This window comes from Squalius cephalus (genome assembly GCF_949319135.1).
Source record: "Squalius cephalus genome assembly, chromosome: 16".
In the NCBI taxonomy this organism is placed as follows: Eukaryota; Metazoa; Chordata; class Actinopteri; order Cypriniformes; family Leuciscidae; genus Squalius; species Squalius cephalus.
Genome location: NC_137137.1, coordinates 1,791,544 through 1,810,000, shown reverse-complemented (window position 1 = coordinate 1,810,000; position 18,457 = coordinate 1,791,544). Strand labels below are relative to the sequence as shown.

Genomic DNA, 18,457 nt, shown 5'->3' with positions numbered 1-18,457 from the left:
TTCTAGAAGACACGTGAGTTCTGATGTTGTTCACGTGACCAATGGTGGCAAACAAGTCTGTTGTGAATGGTAATGAATGATTTTGCTAAATTATTAAAATTTTCTGTGCTGTATTACAATAATATTAAGGCATTATGTAGAAAAGTTTTAGACAAGAAATAGAAAGTTAATCACTCGCATTTCATGTTTTACGTTTCATGCAAATTAATTATTTTGTTATATACCGTGCATAAAAACGTGATTAAAATGAAAATTATGAAATATAAAATAAACTATAGTACGTAATAAAATTATGATTTTTTTCCAACATAAATGCATGCATAAATGAGTGATTGAAATGACGAATGAAAATGATACAAAATAAATGCAAAACATGACCAATACAGAAAGTAAAAATAATGATTTTTCCAACATCAATGCATGCATAAATAAATGACTGAATTGAAAATGATATATAATAAATGGAAAATAAACAATATAGAATATAGTAAAATTAATTTTTCCAACATGCAAATTTGAAATTATGAAATTTCCAGCATGCAAAATTGAGTGACTGAAATTAAAATGATATAAAATAAATGTAAAATAAACAATATATAACATATAATAGAAATTATGATTTTTCCAACATCAATGCATGCATAAATAAGTGACTGAATTGAAAATGATATATAATAAATGGAAAAGAAACAATATAGAATATAGTAAAATTAATTTTTCCAACATGCAAATTTGAAATTATGAAATTTCCAGCATGCAAAATTGAGTGACTGAAATTAAAATGATATAAAACAAATGCAAAATAAACAATATATAATAGCAATATATAAAAAATAAACAATATATAATATATATATATAGTAAAATAAACAATATATAATATATAATAATAAACAATAAAATAGAAATTATGATTTTTCCAACATGAATGCATTCATTTAATTGACACACACTTTTCTATATCTGCCCATGAGTGGAAGATTGTTATTGAATTTTTTAAGTGAAATGAATCATTTGGTTAAAATAAAGATGACTTTATCATGTGTGTGTGTTGCACCTTGGCGAGCAGCAGGAGAGTTCTGCCGGTGCGTGTGTCGGCGTGATGGTCTCTCAGCTGGAAGAGTTTGGGTGTCAGGATCGCAGGAGCGAACAGACGCAGGAAGAAAAAGCCACTGATGGACAAATACTTCACATCCTACAAGAGAGAAACAGTGAGTACAACACCATCATCTTCATCATCATCATCATCATCATCAAGTCCTCACCTCATTCTCCGGTTCTGGAAACTGTTCCTCGACTCGTTTATGGAGCTGTTTGAACACGACCCTCATCACAGGAGGACACTGGGAGACGGAGTTCCCGATGGCCTCCATGATGCTGGTCAGATACGCCTGGAGAAGCCCGACGCTGCTCTCTCGGACCTCCGCCTCGGACGCTGAGCCTTTAAATGATATCCGTCTGGAGAGAGAGCGTGTTTTTAGCAGGGCTGGACCGTAACTAAGCATTTCTACATCGTTACTGTAAGACTTTTGGTCATCCTCGAAACACAAATGAAGATCAAAAAGAAATCTGACATATTTCTGTCCTTCCATTGATAGCTACGCAACTACCAGTTTGATGCTTCAAAAAGTTCATGTATAACTAATCCATATGAATTAAGCAGTTTAATCCGAGAATCAATCGCTTTTTATGATGAACAGACTGAATTTAGGCTTTTCTTCACATGTGTGACCCTGGATCACGTCACCAGTCTCGAGTCGCACGGGTTTATCTGTGGCAATAGCCAACAATACACTGTATGGGTCAAAATTATCCATTTTTCTTTTATGCCAAAAATCATTAGGATATTAAGTAAAGATCATGTCCCATGAAGATATTTAGTAAATTTCCTACTGTAAATATATAAAACATGTATTTTTGTGAGTGAATGCAGCACAATCATGAACATAAATGATCAACTTTAAAGGAGATTTTCTCAATGTTTCGATTTTTCTGCACCCTCAGATTCCAGATTTACAATAGTTGTATCTCGACCAAATATTTTCCAATCATAACAAAGCACACATCAATGGAAAGATTATTCATTCAGCTTTCAGATTATGTTTAAATCTCAATTTCAAAAAATGGACCCATGTGACTGGTTTTGTGGTCCAGGGTCACATATATAAGCGAACATGCTTGACACGTGAGAACAAACGTCTCGCTGAAGCTCAAGCGTGCTGCGTAACACGAGAATGAACTGTTTACCATTTTTGATGTTTATATGTGAATAAAAGCCTAAATTTAATCTATTCATCATATAAAGCGATCCACTCAACTCATATGGATTACTTATACGATCTCTTTATGAACTTTTTGAAGCATCAAAGTGGTAGTTGCGTGCAATCACAGTTTCCACAAAAATATGAACTATTAACATTGAAAATAATGTTTCTCGAGCAGCAAATCCTCATATTAGAATGATTTCTGAAGGATCATGTGACACTGAAGACTGGAGTAATGATGCTGAAAATTCAGCTTTGATTACAGGATATAAATTACACATTTATATATATATTCACATAGAAAACAGCTATTTTAAATTTTACTAATATTTCACTGTTTTTACTGTATTTTTGATTAAATAAACGCAGTCTTGGTGAGCAGAAGAGACTTCCTTCAGAAACAATACAAAATCTCCCTATCCCCAGACTTCTGTAATGGTAGTGTATATAATATATGTCATATATTGCCTGAAACCTGAAGCGCTTTTGTTCTCAATGACATTTCACAACATGTGGTGAGATCACGCTATACATAGATCTGAAAGCCACCATAAGAGGTAAAGTTTGTAGAGTTCACTGCTGTTCCCTGGCAACACTTCTCTCCCGCAGTAATTCTTCCACGATTATGGCTGTTTCACCTAATGATATGTTGTTTACTGAACTACTGTTATGCATATGTTATATTATGAACTCGCACCTGGAGCGGTTGAGGTCTATCTTGCAGGGATCCAACTCGATGTATTTCCTTTCCTCAAAGATCCGGTTAATAATGGGCTTCAGAACCTCATGTAGATACAGCATCCCGACAGCCTGACACACACCAAACCCTCTTACTAACATTCACACATTTTGAGATAAACACAAGATTATATTTCAGATGAAGATGCACACACACCTTCATGAACTGCTCCATAGCTTTCGAGGCCAGCGAGTTGGACCGGAAGAGTGTATTTGGATCTGCTATTGGGGAGAAACAGAAAACAACTTCTGTTCATGTTTCTCAACCATTATGTTCCTCCAGAGCCTTTGTCTGCTGTCCATGCACAGATATTCTACTACGACTGTCATCCACACAACTAAGTATGCATATAATTGTGCAAAATTAAATCTGTCAATCATTAAATCTATAAAAAATGTATTTATTTAGTACAACTAAACATTTACAGTAAAGAAAATGTGATGTTTTCCCAATGCTACAGTGCATTTAAATGTACAGTTATGCATTTAGCAGATGCTTTTAAAGCAACTTACACTGCAATGCATTTCTATCCATATTCTGTTTGTTCTGGCTTATTTTTAGTGGAGGTGTTTTGGATGGTTGTTAATGATCACTGACGCTACTTTTTCATGCACTTAGATTTTGGACTTTTCTGCTTCCATTGCACGTCTTCTTTCAGACTAGTGGAAAGAAGAGATCTAAAATACACATTTTTTGTTTATTTTACTGCACTTTTAATCTGTTTGAGTATGTAGATTTCAATCTCAACCCATAAAGACGGTGAGTTTGAGGCACTTCTGCAGCTTTACACACACCACACTTTACAGTTTTATTCATGTCTATATTCTAAAGGTTTTTACACTCGGTTTTGTATTAAAAAAAATAAAAATTTCTGACTGTTGACAGGATTTTCTGATTTATGGAGTCACAAAAAGAGAAATCCAAAATCAGACAAGAATTTTGAACTTTGCTTTATCAAATGTTCAGATTTCTGTTCTGTGCATTTATGCAAATTAGTGCGTATTTAATTAGATAATGGTTCATTTGCATATCTAAACAAGATTTCAGAAAACTCCTAATAGAGCAAGAACGACCATTTTAATGAGTAGGGATTAAATGAAATGGGGAAAGTATGATGATACCTATTAGTCAACATTTGTACCCTATTTACCTGTGGTCTCACACTAAAAATGAGTAATTAAAACTATTATTCATTATATTTATTGAAATCTCAGGGATACATGAAGTCAAGAATCATGGTCTCATACGGTTGATCCCTGATAGACACATTAAAACTCTTCCCAGTTGAATTGGTTCTCCGACTGTTATAGTTAATAACTTGTGTGGCTGTTTTCTCTTCTCCTGTCTTTCCCTTTCATCCTCGTCGTTCACTGACAAACATTCCCATCTTATGATCGTTCCATTTCCTTTTGAAGCTGCTTCCTGTGGAGTTGCTATGGAAACTTGGACCCTTTGTTTGTCATCGGCGCGGCACAAACGCAACATAAAACACCAGCCGGGTGTGAAAAACCCACGCGCTCCCACAATCACACAAAACATCATTAATGAGAGAGGAGAAGTTCAGAGATGACTTCACGGCAGCGAGGGGAACTGTGTGTAAATATAGCTGGACTGAAGTCATCACGTCGCCTACACACAGGAAAACCACTAATCAAACACACACACACACACACGTACTGGTGTTGTGGACCTCTCTGGTGTTGAGGTAGTCCAGGAATGGCACGACCAGGCCTTGACCCAGATAGATCTTCACCAGTGTCATGGCCACCTCTTGTCGACTCTCCACCGTCGTGACCTCTTCCAGGAGGGTCAAGGGTGTGGGATCATCCACCTGACAGCATTGGGAAAAATACTGAATTTAATGAGGCCATATTACTCCCTTTTTTATAGTTTTGATGTTGTTTTCGGGCTCTACTAGAACAGGTTTGCATGCATTATTTCTCCATATTCTCCGTCGTTGCAGCTCCTCTCTTCCCAGTCTGTCAGTAACGCTCTGGGGTGTGTTTCCCAAAAGCATTGTTAGCCAACTATGTTCGCAAGTTCCTTCGTTATCAGCAGTTCAATGAGTCGGTGTTTCCCGAAACCATCGTTCTAACGAACATTTGCAAACAGCATCACAAAGTTGTGTGTTTGAACGACAGATCTCGACCTGTGGTTAGAAGCAGTTTCTAGTTTGCATGTGGACTCAATAAATCCTGATCTTGAGCAAAATAAGCAATCTGACATTCAGTACAACCTGTGTCTTTTATTTAGAATACATAAAAATGTCATTTACGTCTTTTAGTTTGTCAAGACATTTAAAGCGTCGTTTTTTGAAGAGTGCGCATGTGCAAACGTGCTCTACTATATAAGAACGAGTCTATGATTGAATCTGGAAATAAAGCAAAATAACTGAGAAAAATGAGAAATAGTCCTCAGATGTCATATCCGTAATTTATAGCAAAACATCTAGTGTTAATTCGATCTCAAACAGATTATTACTCCACCACCTGCGTGATAAACCAACGTGGTTGAACGACCACTTTGCGACTATACGGTTTCGGGAAACAGTCGTGACTATAGTTGATTTCTTCAACGAAGCATCGTACTATAGTAGTTAAGCAGCGAGTTATGGCATTGTTCAGGAGACGCACCCCAGGTCAATTACATTAACCCTTTGTTTTTTAGGCCTGAAACACACTATGTGCATCATTGCTGCTATAGCCGTTCTGTTGTGATGAGTTGAGACGTATATACAGCATACAGAGAATGTGATGGTACCTCAGATGGCGAGATGACGGCCTCCACCAGCTGCTCGATCAGAGGCTGATAGTACAGAGAAGGAAGAATTCGCTCTTCTGTCAAACGCACCTTCAGACGCAAGGCACCCAGTTTACCCCTGAAAGAGACACAGAGAGAGACAGACAGTTTTGTGTCTGTGTGCTTTTATAATAGCGCTTACATTAAACTAGACTGTTTCAAGCTAAAGCATCAAAACTGACCTGTAAGATGCGTGTTTGTGAATTGCTTTTACAACGACAGCCTGTTCATTGGATTTATACTCTTATAGAGATGTTTTCAACTATGAGACTAATACACTGCAATAAAATAATGTTCTTCCTCTGTATTTCTGTCTTGTTTTCCAGAACAAACATCTTAAAGATTCTTAAATCAAGAACTTGAGAAGCAAGATACTCAAGATTTTAAGTCTTGTTTAATGAAAGATTGATCAAAATGAAGTGAGTTTATGCTTAAAACAAGAACAAGTATCTGCTGTTGGGGTCAGAAAATAATCTTGTTTGCCTTGAATGAAGATTATTCTTCTGACCCCATTGACAGATAATTGTTTTTGTTTTAAGCATAAACATAAACTTCATTTTGATAAATCTTTCATTAAACAAGACTTAAAATCTTAAGTATCAAGTATCATTGGAAACTTATCGCGTTGTTAGTTGCTATTGGTAACATGGTTGTTTTACTTTTAAGGTTATTTAGCCCAGTCATTATTTGGAACATGGCTGTGTTTTAGGCTTATACCAGGTGTCATTGTCACATGTTGTGCTAAGCTTATCAGCAATATGCTGTCATTTCAGCAACATTGCTATCAGTACCGTATGGTGGTTGCTAGTGCAATGTTATGCTTGTTACTTCGGCTTCTAGTATTTTGCACATGCTGTCCTCAGCAACATGCTGTAGTAATCAAGCGTTGTTTTATGCTTATCTGGTTGCATAGGAAAAATGCCTGTTCTTTGCATCTGATTATTGCAACATGCTGTGTTAAAGTTGCCACATGCATGTGGCTAAAGTTATCTAGATATTGGTTACATGCTTGTGCAAAATACACAGTACATTCACCGCAGAGGTCTGGTATTCAACACTAACAACATCGTAGCTTGATGGTCCTGTGAAGGAGTGTGGAATCATGGGAGTCGTCATCTTCACCTCCACAGCCGATGGAATCCGTAGGACGGGAGCAGAAATCATGTTCATGAATGAGGAAGCACACTGTATGTCATTGCTTAGCTGCGCACTGCATCTACTCGGAGCTAAAGGGTGTATGCTTACCCGACTGGACTACACTAGCTTTAATACTAGTCCTATGGTTATACAAACATGCTAGTTGTATCAGTTTTGTTGCCGCTAGTCGGAGCTATTGCTGTAGGGTGTATGCTTCCCCTGCCAAACTACACTAGTTTTAGCAATAGTTCCGCGATTATACAACACGCTTGTTGTATCAGATTTTGCTGCCGCTAGGGGTGTAAGCTTCCCCCAATAGATCTCATTCAATTGTTAAATTGGCTACAGCAACACGCTTGTTGCCATGTGTCCTTGCTTGCTATTAGTTTCAAATGTGCTAATACATTTTGTATGATGTTTGTAATTTTACAAATGTCTTAACTGGACTTTATAAATACAAGATCTAGCTACTGGAGTGCCTCAGGGCTCAGTGCTGAGACCGCTTCTCTTCTCCATCTACATGTCATCACTAGGATCTGTCATTCAGAAACATGGGCCCTGTCCCAAATGGCACACTCCGGACTTCCTCAGAGTCCACACTTTGGTGACTTCATGTAGTCCAGACCTATAGGGCCGTTGGCGCAAGTCCACGAGGGCGCATTGAGAGGTATTTTTGGGACAGACACGATCGTCACGCCGGAAATAACAGTCTGGTTGTTGTTGGACAGGAGAAATCACATTTTTGCGCTCCGACATCTTATCTCCATGTCAACTACACAGCCTGCTTTTACAATTCTATATTTTGATATTGTGTATGCCACCTGGGCATTTAGACAATAGATACATCATGCTTATTTAAATGATACAGTTGTACATACTAATACATAATGTTCCATTTGAACTAAGATTACAATTTTAACACATAATGAAAATGTGAGTTTCAGATGAATTTACAGGTTTCAATATTCATACTACATTTACATATGACTCAGTAAAGCCCTGACATTCGATTTGATTTATTTAATGAATCATAATGCGATCGTATTATTCAACGCGCTATTATTATGTCTGAGACATCAACCACTGGTCAATGACCATAATGTTTGTATAAACTGTAGGTAACAACTGTTAAAATGTACAACTAGGTCATAAAAAACATAATATTTTCTTAGCCATGTTAACAATTGTCCGTGAGCGAAATCTCCTCCCATCCGTGGGGTGGGGGTGGGGGGTTGGGTATTAGTTTCAAATGTGCTAATACATTTTGTATGATGTTTGTAATTTTACAAATGTCTTAACTGGACTTTATAAATACAAGATCTAGCTACTGGAGTGCCTCATGGCTCAGTGCTGAGACCGCTTCTCTTCTCCATCTACAAGTCATCACTAGGATCTGTCATTCAGAAACATGGGCCCTGTCCCAAATGGCACACTCCGGACTTGTGGACTTCCTCAGAGTCCACACTTTGGTGACTTCATGTAGTCCAGACCTATAGGACCGTTGACGCAAGTCCACGAGGGCGCACTGATTTCGCACTGACTGTCTAATTGGCCTTTCGCAAGGATTCCTGGTGTGTGGAGCCAACATCTATGCGGGCTTCGTGGAAGACCGCTTCAAGGGTACAAAGGGGTGCTACTGAGCACACTTCAGAGCGTTAAAATGCTGAATGGGATGGCCTACGGACTCGTAGACTCAGCGAGCACACGCAATTTAAGTCCACAAAACCGAAAGTCCACATGAAGTGCGCCATTTGGGACAGGGCCACGGTTTTCCAATCACTGCTACACTGACGACACACAACTCTACCTCTCATTCCAGCCTGATGATCCGACGGTAGCTTCTTGTATCTCAGACATTTCTTGCTGGATGAAGAACCACCACCTTCAACTCAACCGTGCGAAGACAAAATTGCTCGTGGTCTCGGCCAACCCAACACTTCATCACAACTTCTCCGTTCAGCTATTGGCTCTTCAAACAAAACTCCATCCAGGAATCTTGGAGTTGTGATTGATGATCAGTTAAACTTCACAGACTACATTGCTAAAATTGCCCAGTCCTGCAGATTTGCCTTATACAACATTAGGAGGATCAGGCTCTTCCTATCGGAGCTACACAACTCCTTGTCCAAGCTCTTGTTCTATCCAGACTGGACTATTGTAATGCTCTCAGGACTTCCAGCATCACTGTCAAACCTGCAACTGATCCAGAAGCAAGAGCCGAAGAGATGCACGTCACACATCTTCATAAAAATGCCCTGGTTGCCAATAGCCGCTCACATCAAATTCAAGGCACTGATGTTTGCCTACAGAACAACCACTGTCTCTGAATCCTTAAACCTAAACTCACTACCTCAGATGTATGTGTCCTCCAGAAGCTTGTGCAAGTGAACAGCGCCTTGTGTTGCCATCATCCCAAAGAGGCACACAATCATTGGAAGCAGATCGTCATTAAAACATGAGCAAACACAAAGACAACAATCTCTGAAGCAGCATTACCATCTCAAACACACCTGCTAATGAATGTGACTGCACTGTAAAACACACACACACACACACACACACCCTGCATCGTCCTCGGTGTTTCCCAGCGGCAGCAGACGAAACCAGCCCTGCATCAGAGGCGATCTGTGCAAACAGGACAGAGGGATTTCCACCTGTGCAAACCAACACAAACACATGCATAAGCCAACAAACACATTATCACTTAATAACATTTGTCATCATCATACACTCATGCTAATCATATGCTTTTGTTTTACACAGGAGAAAGAACGCACAGGATTGGAGCGACAAGACGGTGAGTCTTGGGAACTATCCTTTTGATGTTCACAGACTTATTAGAAACTCAATAGGATAACTCTGTGAAACGAGTGTCGAGTGTTTATGACGAGCTCCGAGCGGTTCTGTAAATCTCATTATTCAGCACTGAAGAGGTAGAGGTGATTTGTTGAACGGTAATGTGGCAGTAATTATGTTTCCATTCAAAGTCACAAAGCAAACTTGTGCCAAAAATTGGACTTTCGCATATAAAACATTTGCGAATAAAGCACCAGTTCCATTCCATGTGTTCTAGAGAACAAAATTGGAAAACGTCCTGGAAAACTGGATAAAAGTTGTAGTTTACATTGTAGTTTATGCAATGGTTTTCCTTCACCTCAATTGAGCGCATGTTTTTTATGCACATTTTAAGATTTTATGCACATCTTAGTGTTTCCATTTCATTTCCATTTTTAAAGCGATGTCCCAAAATTTGCATTAAAATATGTGGATGGAAACCGCCAGTGACAATTAATTTATTTATGAAATGGACGGACTGTCAAGTCAAGTCAAGTCACCTTTATTTATATAACGCTTTTTACAATACAAATTGTTTCAAAGCAGCTTTAAAAATAGCGTCATAGTCCATCTTAAGTAAGTTCAGTGATGGTTAATTTTTGTTGTAAAAAAAGTTATTAATTTAGTTATCTATACAGCCGCTCTGGAGAAAACTGTGATGTCATCGTCCAGCTCAGTTCAGTTCTCATATAATGCAGGAGATCAATAATATTGTTGAATGTTAAATGTCCCCAACTAAGCAAGCCAAAAGCCAAAAGCCAAAAGCCAAAAGCCAAAAGCCAAAGGCAACAGTGGCCAGGAACCAAAACTCCATCAGTGACAGAATGGAGAAAAACCCTTGTGAGAAACCAGACTCAGTCTCAGTTCTCCTCTGGCCAACGAGAGAACAGTGTATGATTCTGATTCTGGCAGCATTACAGGTCAGAGGTCAGATTGGATCCGGTCAGACTGTTACCTCACCTTTCCCAGAAAGTCGTTCTTGCCCACCATGTCCCAGTCCCAGACCTCCACCGTGACGCTTCCACCTTCATCATCAGCACCTTCATCCAAACACAACTCCAGAGTCTCGTCCCAGTGCGGGAACCGCGTCTTCTTTATGATCTAGAGAAAACACACTCGTTTGGTTTGACTGAACTGCATGTTTCAGTGTGTTCACGGTGTTCATTTACACACGAGCAGCTCATGATCCGGTGTTTTTTAGAGTCTCAGAGCGTCTCGTTCACAGTAAGAGCTGCTCCACACAAACTTCATCTGCATCTGCTCTGAGTTTGGGTCATTTATAAAAACGCAACATGCACCGACCATCTTCATCAACTACTGTAGTAATGAGAAACGTGTATAAACTGGCTGTTATTAACAAAAGAGAGGCTTTAAGGGCTCCCTGCAGTTTTCTGCTAATATAAAAGCTCAATGGTGCAACATAATGGAGACATAAATATTGGTATTGTAATTTTACTGTTGCACTCAATTTATTTATTTTTTTGAATATTTTTCTTAAAGCTGCAGTCTGTAGTTTTTCATCTTTGTCGCCATCTCTGTTCGGAATCTGCAATTGCAGTTATTCGTGGAGTTATCAACTTTACGTGGGTTGTGCCTCGGCTCGGCACAGCGCGGATGAATCCGATGTTTTGAGGAGAATGTGCGGCTGTCAGTCGCCGCCGGTGTGGATCCTGTCATTCGCAATCACAGATTCTACTTTTTGGAAGTATGACCAACATAAGAATTTTCACCGGGAAATGTTCTGAACAAGTAACATCCACTTTTGTTCTGACCAACTAAGGGAGAAAAAGCATTGCAGTAAATCACGCCGATTAAATCTAACGATCGCTTCTCATATCACGTCAAACCGTGCAAATTATACTTTGTTCTCAAATTGTTAATGTTAACAACATCAGCATTGCGTGACATTTAATGCCCTTCCGATATTTATCCTTGTTTTGGCATGGGCCGGTTGCAGTCTCTTTTTTTCTCCGAAGTCCGAAGTCTTTTGCGCTTTACAACGGGTGAATCTCCAGTTGGTGATTGTCGTTTGAACCTTTCTGGATCCACCATCAAATTGCTAAGTTTAATTATATCAAGTGCTGTGAGAAAAGGCTATAAATCTCCAGCATCCTCACACTCATCGCCGACTAGCCGAGACTCTTCTTTAAGTGGACAGATGTGACGTAATGACGCAAAGACATGCTCGAATTTACAGTGGAAATCCACTGGAGTTAAAAACATTATTACAAGCTTACCGGTTTGAATCGAGCTACGGCAAGCAGAGAGTTTTGAACACTGGCTGGTTATGAACTTGCTCAAACATTTATTTTGGATCATTTTTAACCCCAAAAAGTTACGGACTGCAGCTTTAAATACTATTTTTTTACAGTGAAGTATTTACAATAGTAGTATTTCTTATATTGTTTAATATTTGTATTTAGTAATAAGAATACTCATCATAGTAAAATAATAAAAATTATTGATATATTGTTGTGAATGTTTTCTGTTCTCATAAGCTTCAGCTTTTTTATCTTTAATAGTGACTTAAATTGAGGTCTGTTCCTCATATCCAGAGATCATCAGATGATTTCAGAAGACAGAAGTGTGAATGAGCCACTTTCATGGTGTTTTAATGAGGTTTTCTGTCTGTTCTGCAGCTCGAGACGCTCTGATGAGTGTATAGATGAAGACTCGTCCTCTCACTGATGTCTCAGCGCTCAGGTTGTTGTAGATGATTCTGGTGAACGGATCAGAGGTACCAGAAATATCACGAGGAGCCAAATCTCTGAAACCAACACAAACACACACGACAATAAACTTTGTGAAAGATTAATGGAAATTTAGGAGAAAGAGCTGATGCTTAAATACAACTGAGAACATTTACATGTGTGCATTCAGCCGATGCTTTACAATAGAGTGACAAAAGCAATCTGTCACAGTGCCAACAATATTTGTGATATACAATGGCAAGATTATTAGAGAGCTAGAGATGCAGAAAGCGTGGGATGAGTGAAAGGAAAGGAACTCTCCTCACCGAGCCTCGATGACGTGACAGTGCAGGACGGTTCTCTGAGCGTCTCGGTGAAGCTCCAGATCCAGATGAATCTCACCCTGAACCTCCTCGTCTGGATCCACACGGCTCAGATTCAGCCAGTTATCCAAGCCTGCAGGAGCAGTTTACATTGTGAGCTGATCTTTCACTTATTCTCAAAGCACACTATTATTTTTATTCAGTGTACAGTATTTATATTATGAACTGAACACAAATGAACTGCCAAAATGTGCCGTATACAGCCTGAATGCACTGCAGGTACTGTAGGCCTATCCCACAATGCAATGCAAACCTTCCTTTTCCTGGTGTGACAAATGTCAAGTAATATCAACTGTGAATCAGTGTTATTTTAGCATCATTGAGATATACTATTATAGTTTTTTTTTATATTTAGAATTAGTTTTTTTCTGTTTTCATTTACTACTGTTAATAATAATTAGTTAATAGTTAATAATTAGTTTAGTTTAATTTATCTGTCTATATGGTTTTAGTTGTAGTTAAGTATAATAACCTGTGAATTTTAACATCTTGACTCATTTTATATTGCATTAAAGATTTAATATTTTAAAATTGTTTTTTGATTTTAGGTAAAGTTTTTGTAATGTTGTTGTTTTTGTCATTTTTTTTTAGTTATACATATTTTTAATGTCTATATATTTTTGAATACATTTTTAGTTAGTTTTCATTTTAGTTATTTCATTACATTAAGATAAACTAAATTAAAATGTTGCTTTTAAATATTTTATTTCCGTTAACATTTATTTTATTTTAAGTAAAGGCTTTAGTTTTAGTTAACTATAATAACCATTACTTTATATTGAATAAAAAATGCAAAAAAAAATATATTGAATTAAAAATGCAAAATATTTAATCTCATATGTAATCAATAATATTTCTGAGATGATAACTTTAAGACTTTATGTATGGCACTCGCAGAATTAAACATGCACTCTTGTCTTGTAAGGTTAATGAAGCACACTACTGTTTGAACATTAATCAGTGCATACGGCATACTCTTTTGCATGTTATATAAAAGCAGTATTCAGAATTCATGAAGTGATTTATTGGTTTGATTTATTATTTTAAAAAGGTTCTGCATACAGTAAACCCATTTTTTGTCACATTTAAGAGGATGATGTTAAAGATGGTAACTGTTTTGCAATAGTATGATCAAAAAATGTTAAAACAATGACATCACTCGCAGTTCATTTGTCACACTGGAAATGGAAGGTCAAGTCGTGCATATTGCATTGTGGGATACAGGGCCCTATTTTAACGATCTGAAACACAAGTAACTTTGTGGGCGGATCTCGGGCGTTGTTGCTGTTATACCGGCGGGATAAATGACTCTTGCGCCCGACGCAAATCTAAAATGTGTTGGTCTGAAGCAGCTTCATTAATCATAGGTGTATATAATAATAAACCAATCAGAGCCTCATCTCACATTCCCTTTAAGAGCAGGCGCGCTTGTTCCATGGCGGATTGCTATTATAACGGCGGATTTGCCAGGAGCGGTTCACAGCCGAGGAGACCGGCGTTCTCGTCAGGGCCGTAAAACACAGAGAAGTGACATTGGGGATGGAGAAACACACACAGATTAGCTTCGGTTAAACAGGCGTATGATAATTTGGGTAAATGTGTAAGCTAGATTTATGCCTATTTTTTCACATCTTCATGGACACAACAATGATTTCCCTCGTGTGTTAATATTGTTCCTTGTAATAATGTATGGTTTTCTAAAAATGAAAACTGCTTCTGTGTAGATGAGAGAATCAAAGTGTGTGTGCGTTGTGCACACGCTACATTGATTATGGCCAAGCATGCGCCCTTAAAATAGCATCTGAATAACATGCGCAACGCGCCACTGACTTTAGACGAGGTTTCTCCTGGTCAGTGGAGGAATTGTTTTCTGGAACTGCAAAATAGCACCAGGGAACGTTTGCGCCGGAACACGCCTCCTCTTTACGCTGAACCGCCCCCGGGAGCGCAAGTTCATTCCCTAATTTACCGACGTGCGTCTGTGGAGGGAGTGTCCGCTGTGCGCGGGTGCAAAATAGGAATGATACATGCGTCGGTGTACAAAGTCAATTGTACTGGGTGCAAGATAGGGCCCTCAGTGTGTTTGCGCTCTTGGCTGTATTATTGTAGCAAACACGGTATGTCGTTTGAGTGTTTGCAAACATGCATACATAAAATTCACATAATCATGCACAGTATACCAGCAAAACGGATGTATGCTGATGTGAGCATCATATTAAACCAGTGCAGTTTGAGTTTACAGTTACAATAAATCCCTCATCTGAGAGTTTTACAGAGCCGAACGCTTCCCATGATCCTGTGGGTGAGGGGTGAGTCAGGCCTGACAGGCTGCAGTGATTCATGCAGGGCAAGTGCATGCTGGGAAGACATGAAACCCACTGTGGGGTGGCGTGCTCGCTAATACATCATGTGTGCGCCTATAATAACTAACAACTCCTCCGTTCCAGCTGAGAACAGCATGAGGGAATTACTGCAGGACGAAGGTGGAGGAAATAATCACGGGGATTTTAAACCCCGCGTTCACTTTCATAGCTCATGTTTTAGTGTGCAGTAAACAACACAACAAGATTGTGTCCAATTATTTCAGTTTCTGTGGTTTTATTTCTAATGAAAAATAAAACCGTAAACTATGATAGTATCTCAACAGATTTGAATGCATGACTTTAAATGTGTATAATGCAGTCACTTCCTGTTGCTCTTTACATTTAGATGCTTGTGGGTCTTCACTTCCCTTCTCTCTTTAAGAATTTTGTTTTGCAAAAATCATATTTTTAGAAATGACAGCTGGCACTGAACTCTTAAGAATATCTCTTCAAAATGATTTATTTTTAAAGAAATGAGAAGTGAGATCTATTTTATTTTGTATGTGTGGAGGATGAATGTAAATCAGTTCTAGGAAATGTGTAACCAGCGCTCTGAATAAATCATAGAAGAAGCACAAAATAACAAATAATCATTTTCACTGTATATATTTGATAAGGTATGGCATCCCTTTTTAGATAAAGTTCTGGCTGATTTTATAGATCCCTTTTCTGGATATATATATATATATATATAAAGTAAAAAGTAAAAGGCAAATAAAGTAAAATGAGAACAGAATAACACATTAAAAGATAATTTGGAGGGGAATTTTTTTTTTTAAAACATATATATTAAAAGATAATGGCAAAAATAAAGAATAAAAAAATTATATATATATATATATATATATATATATATATATATATATATATATATAAATATAAATGTATTAAAAATAAAATAAAAATATATTTTTTTATTCTTTATTTTTGTAATCATTTTTGTATAATTTTTATTAAAAAAAAAAATATAGTTTTTATTTTTAATATTTTTATTTTATTTTTATTTATATATATATATATATATATATAAAAATAAAAATATAAATATAAGAAAAATATTAATATATATATATATATATATATATATATATATATATATAGTTTTTATTTTTTATATTTTTAATATATATATATATATATATATATATATATATATATATATATGTATGTGTGTGTGTGTATGTATTTAATTTTTTTATTCTTTATTTTTTTTAAATTATCTTTTCAAATATATGTTTTTAAATATTTTTTTTTTTCTCTCCAAATTATCTTTTAATGTGTTATTCTGTTCTCATTTTACTTTATTGCCAGGCTTTATTTTACAGGTTTCTTATATGCAATGATTTCTTATATCCTAAAAAACCTTTCTTATTTAGGTTTTGTTAATTGAGGAAATAATCTGAATTTTAATTTGTGTCGAATGGGTCTGTTTTCTGTACACTTGTTATTCCAAGTAGAAAAATCCAATATTAAAAAAAAGAAAAAGTGATACAAGGCAAGGAAACAACATACCCAAAACAGATTTATGTCTCATAATACTGTACAGGTCAGAAATAAGGAAAGTGACAGTCATCAGCACACGCTTACCTTTGTGTTGAGCAGCGATCACGTCTTTACTCAGGGAGATTTTACCAATGACATCATCATGACTGTGGCATGAAACACAACATGAGATGCGTATTAATGATCAGACGTTTCCATATCAAACCAGCATGACCATCAGCTCGTTCAGATTCACAGACAGACATAATGAAAACTAAATAAACACAGATCTACACTTTTAAAAAGGGTTCAATGAGGTTCTGTTTATTATAAAGAACCCTTTATGCCAAAAAGGAGAAATGTCTTAAATGATTGCCTAATACTTTCATGTTTAGTGGGTTATTTCAATTATTTCTAGTGATAAAGTATATTTATGAGCTGCTTAATTCATCAAATTCAATAATAATAATAAATAAAACTATGACGAAATTAATTAATTTAAACTAAATCCATCAAATGATCCCCTGATGGGAACCCATGAAATGTTCTATGAAGCGCCTGACGGAACCTTTTAAGGTTCCATTTAGAACTTTTTCTTCTTAGAGTGATACAATGAAACACTCTTAAAATAAAGGTTCCAAAAGGGTTTGGTGCCAAAGAAGAACCATTTTTGGTTCCACAAAGAACCTTTCAGTGAACAGATCTTAAAAGAAACATTTTAATAATCTAAACTAAAGAACCTTGTCCACTATAAGAAGCTTCTGTGCGATGGACAGATTCCATGGATGTTAAAGTTTTTTTAACCATCGATGCCAATAAATAAAAACTTTATTTTTAAGAGTGAATGAAACACTGCAAAAAATTATGTTCTTCCTCAGTGTTTCTGTCTTGTTTTCCAGCACAAATATCTAAATATTCTTAAATCAAGAGACATTTACTGGAGAAGCAAAATGAGTGAAGATGTTAAGTTTTGCTTTCTGAAAAATGTATCAAATTTATGCTTAAAACAAGAACAGATTTCTATGAAAGCTTGTTTCCGCCACAGAATTAAAAATAAAAAAGGTAATTATGACTTTTTATCTCGCAATTCTGACTTTATAACGCAATTGGGAGATAAAAAGTCAGAATTGCATGATATAAACTCGCAATTGCATGTTATTAAGTCAAATTGTGAGTTTAAATCATGCAATTCTGACTTTATATCTCGCAATTCTGAAAAATAAAGTCGCAATAATGTACAATAAAAAGTCGCAATTATCTTTTAAAATGTTTTATTGTGTGGTGGAAACAAGCTTTCATAGATATCTGTCAGTGAGGTCAGAAAAATAATCTTGTTTAAATTAAGCTTTTTTTTTTTTTTTGTTCTTATTTTAAGCACAAACTCTTCCTCAGTCTCTCCCTAAAATGTTCTTCCTCAGTGTTTCTGTCTCGTTTTCCAGCACAAATATCAAAACATTCTTAAATCAAGAGACATTTACCGGAGAAGCAATGAAGTGAGTTTGTGCTTAAAACAAGATAATTGCGACTTTTTATCGTATAATTACGACTTTATTTTTCAGAATTGCGAGATATAAAGTCAGAATTGTATGATTTAAACTCACAATTTTGACTTTATAACACGCAATTGCGAGTTTATATCATGCAATTCTGAATTTTATCTCCCAATTGCACGTTATAAAGTCAGAATTGCGAGATAAAAATTACCTTTTTTATTTTTAATTCTGTGGCGGAAACAAAGCTTTCATAGAAATCTGTTCTTGTTTTA

At 36.6% G+C, this 18,457-nt stretch overlaps 1 protein-coding gene across 1 annotated transcript in view; it reads right to left on the bottom strand.

Moving 5' to 3' along the window:
* rasal1 (RAS protein activator like 1) overlaps positions 1-18,457 on the bottom strand; it is a 32,047-nt gene that overhangs the window by 9,640 nt on the left and 3,950 nt on the right. Inside the window, 11 exon segments of the mRNA XM_079896624.1 lie at positions 1,058-1,195; positions 1,266-1,458; positions 2,962-3,074; positions 3,160-3,224; positions 4,681-4,834; positions 5,764-5,881; positions 9,502-9,593; positions 10,735-10,875; positions 12,460-12,541; positions 12,791-12,920; positions 16,798-16,859. Of these exon segments, the coding sequence (XP_079752750.1) occupies positions 1,058-1,195; positions 1,266-1,458; positions 2,962-3,074; positions 3,160-3,224; positions 4,681-4,834; positions 5,764-5,881; positions 9,502-9,593; positions 10,735-10,875; positions 12,460-12,541; positions 12,791-12,920; positions 16,798-16,859 (1,288 nt within the window).